Source organism: Alligator mississippiensis, chromosome 8 (assembly GCF_030867095.1).
Source record: "Alligator mississippiensis isolate rAllMis1 chromosome 8, rAllMis1, whole genome shotgun sequence".
Taxonomy (NCBI): domain Eukaryota; kingdom Metazoa; phylum Chordata; order Crocodylia; family Alligatoridae; genus Alligator; species Alligator mississippiensis.
In genome coordinates, this window is record NC_081831.1 from 20,983,730 (window position 1) to 21,000,994 (window position 17,265).

At 43.0% G+C, this 17,265-nt stretch overlaps 1 protein-coding gene across 2 annotated transcripts in view; it reads left to right on the forward strand.

The window, feature by feature from the left end:
* PIK3R5 (phosphoinositide-3-kinase regulatory subunit 5) overlaps positions 1 to 17,265 on the forward strand; it is a 107,538-nt gene that overhangs the window by 45,651 nt on the left and 44,622 nt on the right. For both annotated transcript variants that reach the window (XM_006277031.4, XM_019485717.2), the window contains exon 2: positions 4,764 to 4,876. In XM_006277031.4, coding sequence (XP_006277093.1) covers positions 4,777 to 4,876 — 100 coding nt within the window. In that variant the 5' untranslated portion in view covers positions 4,764 to 4,776. The remainder of the gene's footprint in view (positions 1 to 4,763; positions 4,877 to 17,265) is intronic.

Below are 17,265 nucleotides of genomic sequence, written 5' to 3' on the forward strand. Positions count from 1 at the left end.
GTGTTGTGCTATTCATGGGTGTGGAAAGAGAGGAATGTTCCTTATTGTAGTGTGTGTGGCAACAGATGTTTGTCATAACAGATCACTTTCTGGTAAGGACTGTGGCAATGGGAAGTGCTTTAGAAATCACATCTAGGTGAAATTATCCATCCCTTATATATAAGAACAAAACAAAACAAAAAAACCTCGTTCTGTTTTGATTCCCCTACCAGGTCTGAGAATGGAGTAGAGGTGGTGTTTTTAGTTAAGATGCAAGATCTGGCGTTGGGAGATCTTTGTTCTGTCTATTATTGTCACAGGCACTGCCTGATTCTGGGAAAATTATTTCACTTCACTGTGCCTCCATTTCCTTACTTGTAAAATGGGAGGCTCAAAAGAGACTGGCTGCAAGGCTTGTGTCATTCACGTTTGCCAAGTGTTTGGAGTTCATCAAAGAGAAGCTGTGGCTGAAGGGTAAAGTTATTAAATGGGAATTTTTCTCTGAAAAGGACTTGAAGCTATTAAGGACTTCCATATTACTAATAATTTGTTTGCAGGGAAGGCAAATGCTACACGGAAGGGCAACCATATGAAATCCTGATATGTGTTTCATTCAGCCTATGCCAAGTTTGTGCAGAATTGTTAAGGAAGTTGATTTGAGATGTACTTTACTTCATGTGGAAATAAATCCTCTAAGAGAAGACATTAACTGCCTTGTTCAGGTAGAACTTGCAACTGCTGCAACCCGTCCTTCCTCCCCTCCCCCAGTTGCTGTCTTCCCCCCTCCCTCCTATCTGCTGGGAGTGTTGTCTCCAAGTCTAGCGCACAGAACAATAGGGTGTGGTATGCAGTGCTGTTTTTTAGTCTCGTGCACCGTCATACACCACCTGTGTTGTGAGGACTAGAAAGGACACACCCAGCACTTGCTAGTGTTCTGGTGGTATGTGTTTTTCATCTGAATGTGGGTTTCTTTTTTCTTGATGTTTTCACTGTCCTTCGGTGAAGAACCAATTCCAGGCCTTCACCCAAAGCTCTCTGGTGACTTGTTTTCTGCTAGATCTTGTACAGCCTTCAGTAAATTGTTCTCAGGCACTTTTCTGGTGCTCTGCCTTGAGTTGTAACTGCGTGGCCTGTAGTAGCACCTTTTGCGGTGTTGTGCTCTGATGATGGAGCTGCCCCTCATCAGGGTTGGCCCCAAAACATCAGTCATGCTTTAAAATGCCTTTGGGTAGATGTGATATCTTTTATTAGACCACCTAAATAGTTGGAAAAAAGTTCTTTGCCAGCTTTCATGCACAAACGCCCTTCTTCAGGCATTGTGAGTCTCGAGGGTTTCTTAGGATTTCTTTTATTGGACCAGCTAAAACAAGCCCCTTTTAAACTGGGCATCTAATTCCCTAGTGTCTCTTAAAAACCTTGGCCTCTGGGTTCCTGGGAAGTCTGACTTAAACTTTACAAAATTGTTTCTAGTGCTGTGATTATTCACAATATTTTAGGGGAGTGGCAGTTGGTGGGGATGAGTAACATGCTTCAAATCTAACATGGTGGATGCACCCGAAGTTGCCTTCCATGAAGAACATTTCAACAAAACGTGTCACATGTAGCAAAATTTTAGTTGCATTTATAGTAACTGTAAGCTTATTAGGAAACTCACTGGCAACGTATGTGTACGTTGTGGTTATAAAATTATGGTAATAGCTTTCCTTTCATGCCCTAAAGCTACAGCCAGTTCCTTATTTCAAAATCCATGGGCATCAGAAAAGAATTCTTCCTTTTTGGGATGATGGTTTTCAAGTTGATCAGCTTTCTTCATGAGCTGGAGATGCTTCCTGTGCACTCTTCAACCTACCAATCTGACAGCAGCCTTGCGGGTGGTGACCAAGTTTTGTTGTTCAGCAAGCTGACATCTAGGGTATGATCCTTGTGTCATAAGCAATATGATGGATGGCGGATGAGTCACTTCTCTTAGTCATTGCTTTCCTCTAGACACTTGGCAGAAGTCATTACTAAGATGCTGAGTGGATTAACAGATTAACAAAGACTCTGTTCACTACTCAGACACTAGTGGCAGAATCTCTTCTCCCTGTTGAAGTCAATCTGTGGATGCATAAAATTCTCAGCAGTAGGAACACAGGACAATCTGGGGCAGTAGGAGACTAGAATCAAGGTGCCAAAGACTTCACTTCAGTGTAAAGATGAGGGCTTACGCCAGGTCAGTGCTTTGATGTATTTTTTTTCTTGGAGAGGGACTATTTATAGGACTTTTGAAATGGTGTATGGGGTAGAACGCGGATGCTGGGTTCTGTGACACCCTCCTCTCCCAGCCAAAGTTCATCGTGCACTGCTTAGAAACCCACAGCAGCAGAAAAGTTGTAGCGGAGACATTCCCCTCTGGAGGGGGATCTCCAGTAACATAAATCTGATGGGATGGATGTGCTTATTCTTGTGCTAGAACTGTTTCTTTCCATGCCCCCACTGACATGGGAGATAGGAATGGGGACAGAAGGCTGTTGGTAGAGTGAGTCTTTGGTATGCCCGATTCTCTGTTGAGTTAGCTTCATTGACTTCTGAATGGATGCAGTGGAGAATCAATTCCAGCTCAGCATGAAACTCTTTGAAGATCATCTGGAATAGGGATGTGTGTGTGTGCAGGTGTTGAAAGGAGCTGCTCTTGCCATCCACATGCAAAGGCCATACTGGCCAAATTTTCCTCCCAGTAGAGAGAGATTTAAAAAAGAAGTCAGGCTGAAAGGGGCCTCGAGATTATCTAGTCCAGCTGGGGATTGAACTGCAACCTTGGTGTTGTTGGCATTGTGCTCTAACCAACTGAGCTAAACAGCTGACAAACTGAGCTACTTGCAGAATTTTTTATCTGTAATCAAGAGGCAAAGGCGCTCTCAAGGTTGGAGGTGTGTGGCAAGAGAAGAGAAGGTGCATATCCATCAGAAGCCCATCTCCAACTTTGATTTATGGGAAGGAACAGGAAACATCCATAACTGAAGTGCCTTTGCAATGAGAGAAGATTTGTAGTACCCACTGCAGTGTTTAACTGAAAAACTGGCTTACTTACTCTGTCTCATCTGCCTCCTCCTTGCACTGTACATAGTGCTCTACAAAGGAGGATACTTCATCATGTGCAAGTCACCATCTGCTATTCCAAGTGATATGTTTCTAAGACTGACCAGTGGGGGAGAAAGGACATTTTCCATGTAACAAAATCAATTATGAAATGTGTGCGCTAGGCATGCAGTCTGCTATTTCAACATGTCCTTGACTATTTGGATGACTCTGTGCAGTGCTCTGGGGCATGGATTGTATGGCTGCAAAATTTTGGCAACAGAAAGAATTTTGGACTGTGTTGTCTAGATCAGGAATGGGCAAAATATGGCCCATGGGCTGGATGTAGACTGTCAAAGGATTTTCTCTGGCCGGCATTGGGTCCCTTGGCCCCACCTGGCTTGGGGGGCAACTCAGGCCATGGCATGTGCAGCCAATCCCACTGACCCTGGGCATGGAGGTGCCACCTGGTGCAGCCTGCCATGTGCAGCTCTTGGGCACACTGGGAGCTGTAGTCTGTGGATCCAGGTGGCAGGGGTGGTGTGGTGACTGGACTCAGCTTCCTGGCATACTTCACCTCTGCCACCTGGGAGCAGGTATATGCCCCACTACTGCCAAGCCAGGCCTCCCTACCAGGGTGCCCTGGGCTCATCTGCTCTGCACCCACTGCCGGAGGGACTGGACAGAGTGGGCGGGTGAGTGGGGTCTTCATGGAGACCAGTCTGTGATCCCCAGGAGCAGGGCATGCTTGACCAGGTGGATGGAGTGGGCATGGGACAGGCAGGTGGGGGCTGGGGCCAGGATGGCACCACATTATTGCAGGGCCAGGGCCCAGCTGAGCCACAGTCTGTTCCCCACACATTCCTGCCTGTGGAACCGGCGCCCGTTACAGAGACATGCAGGGAGGGGATTGCGGATCGCACCACACCCACTCTGTCCAAGCAGCAGGTGTGGGATAGATGGGCTGGGGGTGGATAGGATCAATTGTTCCCTTCTCCCCCTTGCCACTCCAGGTTAGCATCCTTCTTCCCATCCCCTCCTCCCCAGCCCCCAGCCCAGCCTGGCCCACAACAGCTCATCAAAACTTCTTAAGTAGCCCTCCAGCCTAAATAATTGTCCACCCTTGGTCTAGACTGTCAAGGCTGTTACCAACAGGCTGTGCAGCAGTGCTCTTCAGTAAGCATTTCAGATTCACCAAATAAACTGCATCCTTCCCCTGGGGGCAGAAGAATCTGGGACCTCCCATTCTCTTTCCTGTTAATGCCTGAGAGACTTCTTTACCGTCAGCTATGTTATGGTCTTCATCCTCTTCACAAGCCTCTAGCTGCACACAAGATTATACCATCTCTGTAAATGTACAAGAAAAGTTTGTTCTGTCCAGGAAGCAGAAGTTGTGAGAATATGTGCATGCATACTATGGTTCTCCCCCGTCCCCTTGAGCCCACAGCATGTACTTCCTTTTGATTTGAGTTGCATACATCTCTCTTGCTTAAGTCACAGTTGGAAGAGTGCAGGGATGTAGAGGGGAAAACGGGCAACCTGCAAAGTAGCAGTGGTGCAGGGGTTAAAAAGGCCAGAAGGAGAAATGCCTGAGAGAAATTTGAAAGGGAAGGGTTTTGCTTTTCCAAACCTTGGGGGTTTGGTTTATGTTGTGTTCTTCGCACATGGTGCCCCTGAATAGGGCCTGGTGATGCTAACTGTTCATTCTACTCTTCCTTCCTATTCAGGAGATGAATCAAAATGCAGCACACAACATGCACAGAGGACAGGATCCATCATGCTCTGGAAAGATGTTTGCATGGGCTTAGCAGAAGTGCTGTCTCCTCCACCACGTGGACAGGTAGGGGATCCAGTATCTGTACGTCTTCTCAAGGCACAGAACCTCCGCATCAGGTCTTGTATGGGTTGGGACCCTTAAATGAGATGTATGCTTACAAGCCTATATGATTTTCATTCGGCTGTATTACAAGGCCTGGTCTAATGAGTTCATGATGCTTTGTATAACTGCCCTGTCTCCACTATTATTATCAGTTTACCTGTTTTTGTCAGCCACAAAAGTTTACTGCTGTGTAATCCCAGATCCTAGCTGAAGAATTGTAACACCTAGAAAATTGTTTTTCTTTCACCTCACTAATAGAGCATTGCATAGAGCTAAGAACAGATACCTGTGTGACCCCTCTTAGAAACACTGACCTAAGATGATGATTCACAGATTCACAGAAGTTTTACAGATTGCCAAAAGTTTAGGGCTAGAAGGGACCTTGTGAGATCATTGGGTCCATTTCAAATTCATTTTTGCAATCTATCAACTAGTTCTCAATTCATTTGCTTCTGGCTATATTTATTTTTGTAAAGTGTTACTCACATGATGTTCTGATGAAAATTAAATCAAAGTATATTATGTTTTCACAGTTACCCATTTATCAATTAAGCCTGTCTCATCAAAAAAGTTGAAAGTGCTTGCCTAGACCTATTTTCCATAAAGCCACATTGACTGACCACATTGTGTTTATTCCTATACTTATTTATACCCCCTGATCAGTATTTCCATGATTTTGCCTGAGATCAATGTTTGTCTAGGTAGCCTGTACTTTCTGGGCTATCCTGTTGGCCCTTTACAAACACTGGGAGGGAAAAAAAATCACTTTTTTTTCTAGTGCTCTGGAACCTCTTCAATGTTCCTAGTTTATTTAAACATAAATTAAAATAGTTGTAAGGTTTAATAGAGCTCATTGTCTATCTTCTTTAGTTTAATTTACTTTAATAATTTGCAAATTATCTGATATTGCTGACTAAAAAGGTTTAGCTTTGATATTAGCCATTTCCTATCCTTTATCGTTACTGTTGGAATAGCAAATATTTCATATACAATACCATAGTAATGAATGCATCCTCCCATTTATTTCTTTCCAAATGCAGAACAGGAGTGTTTAGTCTATACGTCACGTCTTTTCTACATCATTGACAATGTCACCATCCTTCTCTAGTTTTAGACCTATGCCAATATTGATCATAGGATTTTTATTTTGTTCTTCCTCTATTTAAAGGATTTCTTCTAGTTTTTTTACTCTTCCTGGCTTCAGTTTTTCTCATTGAAGTTTTTTACTTCCTACATCAATTGTCTTTGCCAATTTTGTCAGTTTTACTTTGCTTTTCCTCCTTTTTTTTTGTCTTCCTTAACCTAAAATAAGCCACTGGCTTGAAAGTAAGTTCTGTGTCCTGGAAATTTTAATAGATATGTTTTCACATCTAATTCATTTATTTTTAAATGGGAAGTTTGCAGGCAGTTGCTTCATAGCATGTGACAAATTTTTTCTGAAATATCAACCTCTCCTACCAAAAAGACATCTGACTAAAATGCTGAGGTTTGTAAAGTTGGCACAGAACAAGCTTTGAACTACTGTTGGACTTCCAGCTGCAGATCTAGATTGTGCCCCTGGTAGGGATTTTGGGACAGAAATACAACAGAAATCCCAGGTCAGTTGAGGACTCATTTTCCTGGGGTTGTGGGTTCATTTGCAGGTTTAATAGAACAGCCAAATTATACCAGATCAGCAGTCTTTGCCACGTTCACTTAATGCATCTTAAGTGTCTTTGAATATGAAACAAAATATAAACAAGACAACTCTAATTTTCTGGCTTGTAGCTGGAAAACCCAACCTGCTTCCCTATGGCTTAGCAAGGGATTTGTCCCTATTCAAAGGTGTGCCTAGCTCAGGTAGCTACTGTCAAAGTAGGGCTCTGAAAACCCAAGCTGGAACTGGTGTTGGAAAATAGTAAGGTGAGCCCTAAGGACGCCACTCAACAAAGGGCCTGACCGCCCCAACAATGCTAAAATGTCCTGTTGAGAAAGGACTTGATCACAGTCTGTTTGATGCTGCATGTGCTGGGCTTGTTTGACAGCCAGGAAATTGCCCAACACGTGCAGCAGTCTGCTCACCCTGCAAGCCCTGAGGCCAAGAGGTTTTTTTTCCCTAACCATGTCTGCTGCTGTGGCCAATATACACTCTACTGCCCAGTACAGACCTGGGTAAGAGACTCAGCTGATCAGTGGCATCTACCAGTGCGCTGAAAAGCAAAAGACAGAGGGTCAGTGAGGTGCAAATGGCTCTAGTTGGAGCTAGAACAGAACCATGCTGTTCTCACTCCAACTAGCTGTCATATTTAAATGGCACAAAGCAGTGCATTTAATAGAGAAATCAGTAAGATTTGGCAAATGCTGTGTGCTGTTTGCCTGACTTTAAAAGCCAGGAAGTAACACAAACAGCCATGTAATGTGGCTTGCACTGTATCTGCCCGGGGATAAGGACCTGGATATAGAGGACTTTTCAGTGTAGTAGACAAAGCTGTTACAAGACCAGTGGCTGAAATGTGAAGTGAAGTAGATTCAGACAATAAATAAGGCATACATTCCTTAACAAGGAGGAGGGTAATTAAGCATTGAACCAATTTAGTAATGGGTTGTGATAGCTTCCCTATCATTTGAAATGTTTTAATCAAAATTGGCAGCTTCTATGTTAGGCAGGCCTTAGTTCAAAAGGGATTGATGCAGGGAAATCCTATGTATATTAGAAAGGTGAGACTAGGTATCATATTGGTCCTTTCTGGTTTTAGCATGAAAGAATTCATACACAAACCACTAGAAACAATAAAGGAAACAAAAATCCTCAGATACCTGATTAGCATGACAGCTGGCTTGGTTTTTGTATGGTTCCTGGGGTGCCTCTGCTGGCTTGTCACAGAATTGCTCCTGAACACAGGGCTGGTGATGCTCTTTTGCTGTCCTAGTCAAAGAAAAAATACCACTCAAAGTTTGTCCAAGAGATATGTACCACCAGAAACAGTGGAACCTGGAAACAGAAATGAAATATTGGGAGGTTGGAAGCAGATCGTGGTGTGGCCAGACAATGTGTGTGCTTTTCAAAAGCACCTGTCATTTTTTAGTGACTAAGGCCATGTGACTACACAGACTTTCTGCTGAATCCAGAACTACTGTGTAGAAACAAGTTCTGCCCATTCATTTCCTTTCTGCATGTGATCATGCTTAGCTGCTAGGCAGTTTAGATGGCTTAGTCTGAAGTGTCAAGTTTCCAGGTCATAGCTGTGTTGATCTATAGGCAAAAGGAATCAAAACTCGTGGAAGAGGTGATATCTTTTATTAGACCATCTAGATATTTGCAAACAGATTAATATAAATAATGTTGTTTGCAAATATCTGGTTGGTCTAATAAAAGATATCACCTCTTTCACAAGTTTTTATTCCTTTAATCCTAAGTGTGCACCTGAGTATACTCAGCACACCTGCTCTGCCTAATTGCTGACCAGGGATGGGAGTGAGTGGATAGGACTTGATTCTCAGTAGCGGGCCAGGACTTGACACAGAAGTGGCATAAATGTGCCCTTACGCTCTTGACAGTCTAAATCCCATCCATTCCTTTTCTTTTCTTTTTCCATAGGGACTCCTGGCTCACTAAGGGTCAGAACCCATAAAGGCTCTAGTTGCCTTTAAAATTAGGCATCTGGCTCCTGGAGTTGAATCCAGAACCCTGAATTAGGTGAATTAGGCTTCTAATACTCAGCTAACGCAACTCAGAATAGGACCCTAACCAGCAAGCACACTGAGTAGGAAGCTGCCTAAAGTCAACACACTCAGGGTCAAGCTGCTTAGAGCTAATCAATAAAAAAAAATTACTGAGAACTGGGTTTTTTGAGCCCAAAAGTGCTTCACTTAGGCCTGTGGGAAGGTGTGTTTGTCTATGTGGATCCCATAGCCTGAAACCCCCTTCAGAAGGTAGCTGCACTTTTTCCCTCCTCAAAGAGCTGAATAGGGCTTACTGGTTGCTGTTTTTTTGTTTTTTAACATATGCTTCTGAAGGAGGAGAGTGAGGATAGTGGCAGTGGTGGCGCCTCCCTTCTTTTTAAGACTTGCCCAGGATGTGGGATACCTCTGTTGCGTTCCCCCCCCATGCCTGAGGGGATTCAAACCCACATCTCCCATCCCGAGCCATATCTACCAAGCTAGGCCTAGTCTCTCCGCCCCTCCCATTGAAACAAGACCACTCAAAAATAAAATAATTAATAATGCATTGTGTCAGAAAAAGAACACAAAAGGGAACCTGATTCTGTAGCCTAGTAAGTATAATTTCTTCTTCTTTTTTTTTTTTTTTCAAGTTGACAGCTCTCCCTTTAAAAAAAAATAGCAGAGAGGAGATGTTGATCACAGCTGCACAATTTAGGAGGAAGCAGCCCCTGGAGGAGCTGTATTGGTGACAAACACTGCAGTATAGTTCTGAGAAAAGAAGCATTCAAGCCTCATCCTTCCTAAAGAACCCACAATGATGTTAATAACTGTTGTCGCTTGAGTCTATGCATGATGCTATAATCTTGTCGATGGTGATAGAGATCAAAGCTAAAACATAAAGGTGTAAATACAGCTTTTTGAGTGTGGATTTTTAGCTTGATGAAAGCGCTATTTCAAAAGTATCATTTAAATTATTATTAGTAGTAGTAGTAATCATCATCATCATCTAGTAGCAGTACCTCAGAGCCCCAGCCATGGATCCATTTTGTTAGGTGCTGTACAAACACAGAACAAAAAAATAGTGCCTATCCCCTCAAAATTATGATTATTTTGTTTCCTACTCTAAAGTGAGATTTCCCCTTTCTCTACCCTTGCACCTCGCTTTCAGTAACATATTATTGACTAGTTGGTCATTTTCTTTCTTTGGGGGGAAGGAAGTACAGCCCAAACACAGACAAGAAGATAGAAACCCCCTGGCCTAGTGGTTGGAACATGGGACAGAAAATACAGATACAACATGTGTTTATACTAGTGTCATTTATGTTAGTTTGTATATTTTGAGTTGCACTGCTGTCCAGAGTTGACAGACAAGATCTCCAGCAGAGGTAGCTGCCTATAATATGGTATGTACTATTGCTGGAAGGGGAGACACTTACAGTCTGTTTTCACTGAGAAAAAGCTATCCCAGGATAAAACTGATTAGAGTTGCAATCACACAGCTCATTCTATTATGCACCTCAAACTTTGTTATTGCTGGTTTTGTAATCTATAACTTTTTACAGTAGGATGGAATGATTTACATCCACTCTGCTCAAGTCCTGCCCCTCCTGCTATTTTATCCCTTAGACGTAAGGGTAAAATGATGGTGTATTACAAAGATGGGTGCATTAATGGATTTTCAGGACTTGAATAGGATGGAATAGAATTGCACTGAGGCACCTAAATCCACTCCAAAAACTTAATAAGTGGAAATGAATCTGAGTTCATGTGTCCACTTCCCATTTACATTGTGTTGAGGCAGATTACACTGGTGTACCTGTGCTATATGTCCATATTCAGAGCCAAGAGACCTGTGGTCTAGTCCCCTTTCTGCTACTGACTCACTATGCATCCTTTAGCAAGTTATTTATACAAGACTTTCTTTTCCAAGAAGACTAACCATGTGAACTGTAATAACACTCATGGGTGCTCAGCACTTCTGAAAACCAAGACATTCATCAGTCTGTCTCTTATATAAAAATATAATACATACCCATTTACTTTTTTTAATTCACAAGGCTCTTACAGTGATTGACTGAGATTTGTGAAGAGTTTTCATGTGTTGGGCACTCTAGATGTGTCTGTGGATAGTGGGGTTAATATTCAAAGTCCAAACTCCAGTTTTCTGACAGGGTTGATGTAGTTTGCATCCTAAGGTCCTGTGGCTGAAGACTTGTTTAAGCAGAATAGAATTAAAGCCCCTCAAGAAGCAAAGATTGGCCTTTGGTCAGTGTGCTGTGGAATGACACAGCTGGCTTGTCATTGCTTCAAGATTTATAAGGGCAGTGGCCACCCATAGGGATCCCCCATGAAGGCCTGCTGGAGGGAATTTTCTTTAATGTTTTAATGTACGTACGTGTGTGTGTGTGTGTGTGTGTGTGTGTGTGTGTGTGTAATTAACTTTCCACTGTCATCAGCTGAGAAGCACCTGATCCTGAAATGTGTAAACTCTGCCGTATTAATGCATTTAGATTAGTAAGGTAAAGAATATTCCCCCACCAACGCAAAACTTTCCGTTACTTGCATAGCATGTTGGACAATATTTGACTGAGAACAGCACTTCTTTAAGCATTATTACAGGCATGGTCTCTAGCAGGTCTCATTCTAAATGCTGTTTAGCATTTTACTTCCAAAATTCATCACAACCTTGGTAGGCCTTCACCTTTATTAGTGAGAATTAATTTTAGCAGAAATCCAAGAATTATGATGCTGAACTCAGAGATGCACTAGAAGAATGGGTCCCACAGCATTGAGAGTTTCCTTCACAAATTATGTTTGCATCTTCTTCAGTTGGGGTCTTATATAGCATGTCCCATATTTGGGCCTTGGCAAACTGAGAGGTGTCAGATTATAAAATCAGCAGGAACCATTGGGACATCTAGCTTGACTTCCTACAAAGTGCAAACCAGTAGAGTCCAATAATTGTGATTTAAGGTGTAATTATAATATTTGCTGCTATACAAGCAATGATGAACTTCTGTTGTGATGCATTTGTGGCTTTGGGGAAAAATACCTTTTCAGATGCTGTTTGGGTTTGGTCTCCCACCCAAGGTGACCCAGTTGAAGGTTTGAGCATGGTCCTTTAAGCCATTCTTAGTGAATAAAGATTGGGTGGAAAAACTGCTTCTCTCATTCTCAGAACTGCTTCTTTCCATATGTTGTAAGAGGGTCTCAAACGAAAAGTAGCTAAAGTTCATGCTGTGGCGTGTAAATGGCCATCAATTGAAAACATCAATGCTTTTTTGTGATTTCTTGAGGTATGTAGGCAGATAGTTTGAGAAAGAGATGCTGAACAATTAATGTGAAGCCATCATCAAACCACGTTTGCCCTGTGCCCTTAGAGAAAGCAACAAAAGATGTTTTGCTAAGGTCATTAAAAATATCCAGAGCCTCAGAGAGAAGATGATTGTATTTTGTCATTTTCTCCTTGTCTTGGAATTGGCTTTTGGGACCAGACTGTGAAGCCAGTCAAAACCTGTATAAGCCTCATTTTTTTTTAATATGGTCTCCCTCCTCTGCTGCTTGGGCTACTACATGAGTCTACTACAGCAGCTGGCTAATGGCCTCAGTCCCTTAGTTCAAGCGATACAACCCTATACTTTTAGTGAAAAGTCACAAGTTCAAAGCCTGAAGACAGCTCCTTGGTAGATGTTTTACTGTGAACAGTGAGTGAGAGCAGTGCGGGTCCCCAAGTTAAGTAACTGGAGATGTTGCAGTTGTATCTCAGATGCTGAGTGCTTGTGGTTTTACTGTAAAGGCTTGAAATGCCACAGAAATAGGTTGCTGTTGACACTGCTGGGGATATGTTGGGTACATGTGCTTTTCAGGCTTTACAGCTCATGTATCAGTTACATGACAGCAAGTTACTTTGCTTTATGTTACATAAAAATACTCTCTTGTTACCCCTTTGCCCAGATGTGTCCTTCTTGCCCTTCTCAGTAGACTGAGGACACAAGGACAATTGCAAGAAAAGGAGGAAGTCTGTAGCAGAGTGGCCCACATCTACTTAATAAGCAGTCTCAATCTCCTGAACAATCTACATTATAAGCGTAATGTTCAGATCAGACTGAATCTCAGGAGTGGAGTGGTGAAGAGGATTGCAGATCCAGTAGTCTCCTTTGTCACTCTCCAGGCCCTAGAAACCATGGTCCAAACCTAGATATGTGCAGTAGGCTCCCTTTATAGAAATAACATTGCAGGAAAACAGAGAGGAGACCAAGGCTGCCTGATTCCATATGACCATCACAGCTGCTATCCTGTTTGATTGGGCCACTTCTAGGGATTTTAAAGTCTGAATGTTTTGTTTTGGCATATTTTAACAGAGATCCAGGGCTGAATTCTGCTCATGTTCCCCAGGATCAGGTGCTTCAGCTCTGCTCCTGCAGCAGTTGAGCCCCAGAGGAGCTCAGCTCTGTGGCAGGCCTGTTCCCCATCTGAGCCATCTGACTCTCTCTTGTAGTTGGAGAAACAATGATTATCCACTCCTGTGATTTAACCCTTTGTTACTTGGAGGTTCTACCAAGTCTAATGATATAAGATATCTCCTTGCTTTGCCAAATTATCACAGACACCAGTAGAGTATATCAAGTGAACTCAAGCCACTGCTGCATTGATGATATTTCCCTTATTTAAACCCACCCTTCATCCGTGCTTCCTGCCGTTCTCCCAGTTGTCCATTTTCTAAAGGCTTGTCCTGGTCCTTCCCCTTGGAAGGAATTCAGCTCCCACACCCAATCCCATTCAGTTCAGCATAGTTCCTCTACCCTTCTCTGATTTCCTTCTCTCTCTTACTAGTGTTCAGAGGAAGGAAACAGCATGTATATTGTTAGGCTATTTGTATTTGTGGTTGTGCTTGTACAGGAAATGAGTTCCCCTCATCTGACAATTCACTGAGATGTATTTTAGGCCCCTTGCTTTTGCTAATCTTTCTTCATTGCCTTGGACTTTCTCCTTCTCCCAGACAAGACAGCCAAACAGCATGATTTGCCTTAGTGACGGGCAAGCTAGCATGAATCCCTCTGCTTAAATCCCCAGCTGGTGTTTTGTGGTCAGGATAATCCAAATCACTACCAGCACTTCGTCTGGACCCGTCCTTCCTCTTGTCTTTGTTGAGATCATTGTACTGTAGTTCTCTGCACCTCTGGCTGTCTGCTCGGACAGATACTTACTTAAATATCTCTGGGATCCTGGGGCTTTTGCAGAAAGAGTCTGCATTTTAAGGTGACTTTGGCCAAGCAAAACCTCTCAGAAGTGGTAGATTTTTAGACCAACATGCAAGTGCCCAGCAAAAAGAGTAATGATGCTCAGAAAGTAGCCTTGCATGTACACCCATATGAAGTTTCATTGGCTTACTATGGAAGGAGGGCAATTCAAAGCTACTGGTGAATGGAAAACTAAAACACAGTTGAATTAACTATTAATTATTGGTCATGTTTCCATAGTAGAAAGATCTCAAATTAATAATACCACATTAAGAAGATTATGGTTATAAATTAATCACTCAGGATTCAGGTAATGTTAAACTTAACCATAGTTTGTCTCTTTCATGAACATGGAGTTAGCTAGAAAATTATATGCTATTATAATAGCAGACTTCTTGTTTGAATCTGTGCTTAATGAATGAGGTTGTTCAATATTTATTTGTAAATCCTCTTTCATAGATCTGGAGAAGGAAGTTGCCTACATTACAATTGCTCTTTTGCCTCAAACCAAAGCCAAAGGTGTTAAGTTGGTTGGAAATGTTCTGAAGGAATGCACTTTCATTGGAAACCAGCTGCTTGTTGACAGAAAACTGTTCTATGGAACATTTCTAATGGAAAAATGTTCTGTTGGAAAGTTTCTGCATCATTCACATGGCTCTGAATAAGGAAAATGGACTGCAGAAATAATAGCATATGCCCTCAGGGCTCAAAGCAGTTGCACAAGGGAAACTAATTAAAGCTGTTTGCAAGCTTACCTTGACCATTTTCTGATTAGTTTGGTCTTCTCACAACTTACTGCTGGTAAGAGTTGCTTTATGGGCTGGTCATTGTTAGTTCAACACTGACAGCTGACAGGAATGGATATAGGACATTGAAAATGCACATGTGGCAGCAGCAGAGAACTCGCAGTGCATGCATCCAGCAGCCAACACCAGACCCCTCAGTGGCAAAGGAGGGTGGACTGCACCCCTTGGATCCACCCCTCACTATTGGCTCTGACTCAGCTGCTCTTTTGGCTCTGACCCCACTGCCATACAGGACAGGAGATAGAAATTTGCAAGAGGAACTGCTGACATCCATGAAATCCCTTGTCCCCTGCCAGCCCCAAGTCAGTGAGGATCTGCTTGGTGTGTAATCTGGTGTGAGGAAGGGAGCAATGTCTAGCAACCTGGAATAGGAGCTCTGAAGAAGCCAACTCCTATCCTTCCTTCTTCTGAAAGACAAAGAGCCTCAAGATCAGACAAGACATGTATGTGGCAATACTAACTCATATTTGTGGTATTGCAAGCTTTTGTAGTATACTGTTATTAAACAGCCCCATTCAATGCCTGTATTATACCCATTTTTTAAAGTAATAAAGTCAATAATAATGCTAAGCAGGAGAACTGAGAGAATGCATCCTTTGACACCAGCTCTTGCAAGCAAACTAAGGAAGTAAGCAAACTAAAAAAGAGAAGGCTGAGAGGGGACTTGGTAGCAGCTTACTGCTACATCAGGAGAGTATATCAAGGGCTCGGTGAACAACTGTTCACCAGGGCACCCTTGGGGAAAACCAGGAGTAATGGCCGCAAACCCCTGGAAGACCGTTTCAGGCTTATCAATAGGAAAAGCTTCTTCACAGTCAGGGTGTCCAGACTGGAATAAACTCCCTCCAGAGGTGGTGCAGTCACCTACCCTGCAAATCTTCAAGAGGAGACTGGACAGTCACATTGCTGGGGTCACCTCACCCCAGTGGTCTGTCCTGCCTAGTGCAGGGGGGCTGGACCCGATGATCTTGCAAGGACCCTTCCAGCCCCTTATGATCTATGAATCTGTGAATCTATGAAGTACAGGTTGGACAAATGTCTTGCAAGCAAGCTAAGGAAATACAGGATAGAAAACTGGCTGGATCGTCAGGCTCAAAGGGTAGTAATCAATGGCTCAATGTCTAATTGGCAGCTGGTATCACGTGGAGTCTTCCAGGTGTCAGTCCTGTAGCTGGTTTTGTTCAATATATTCATCAGTAATCTGGAAGATGGGATGCAGCATACTCTAAGCAAGTTTGTTCATAACACCAAGCTGGGAAGTAGAAATGCTGGAGGGTAGAGCTAGGATTCAGAAAGACTTAAGACAAATTGGAGGACTGGGCCAAAATAAATCTCATGAAGTTCAATACGGACAAGTGCAAAGTCCTGCACTTAGGACAGAACAATCCTATGCATTGGTTCAGACTGGGGATCGACTAGCTAAGCAGCAGCTCTGCAGAAAGGGACCTGGGGGTTACAATGGACAAGAAGCTGAATATGAGCCAACAGTGTGCCATTATTGCAGAAGGCTAACAGCATATTGGGCTGCACTAGTAGGAGTGTTGCCAACAGATTGAGTAACTCTTCCCTTCAATTCAGCACTGGTGAGGCCGCATCTGGAGTACTGTGTTCAGTTTGAGCCCCAACTACAGAAAGGATGGGGATGAATTGGAAAGAGTCCAGCAGGGGACAACAGAAATGGTTTGAGGGCTGGGGCACATGACTTATGAGGAGTGGCTGAGGGAACTGTGCTGGGGAAGAAAAGACTGAGGGGGGATTTAATAACAGCCTTCAACTACCCTGAAGGTGGTTCCAATCCAAAGAGGATGGAGCTGGACTGTTCTCAGTGGTGACAGATGACTGAACAAGGAGCAGTGGTCTCAAGTTTCAGCAAGGGAAGTTTAGATTAGCTGTTAAGAAAAACTTTCTCACGAGGAAGTTAATAAAACACTGGAACAGGTTACCCAGAGAGGTTGTGGAATGTCCATCCCTGGAAGTCTTAAGACCTGGGTAGACAGATCCTTGGGTGTGATGATCTAAATGGGCTGGACCTGCTTTGAGCCGGGGTTTGGACTAGATGACCTCCTGAGGTCTCTTCCAACCCTAATTTTCTATGATTCTATGATTTCTGCTAGACTGCTTGCTCAGACCCCTCCCATGCAGATCGAAGTTTCTGGCTTAGCCATATACCGATTTAAAGGAAATTTAAAAATGAATGGGAACTAAGTGTACTTTAAATGGCATATTTTACAAGATCTTACAGGCAATGGTCTTCAGAGGGCTTAGAGAAATGACTGTGTCAACTACTCTGCAGGTCTGCTCTATTGCCCTGCTCAGAATGATGTGTGTTGGCATGGGCACTGGCATGGCTATCAGGTTTTACTACAGTTTTACTGCATTTTACATTTTAGTGACACTGCAGCAACGAGGGAGGGAATTGGGGAACTAGAATCCTGTCTTGTTTGCATATTTACACAATTGTGAATTAAGCCTCATAGCAACCCCTTCCTTTTAGGAGTAGAGAAGTGCTCAACTCAACATAACATTGTGGCTATGTCTGTGGTAGTCACCAATGTTGCATAACACAAGAGTCCAGCTTGTGTTCTCAGATTCTCTAGCGAGTTTGCAAGGCCAACAGTTAAGGGGAAAAAAAATCATTTTATTTGTCACCCAAACACATTTG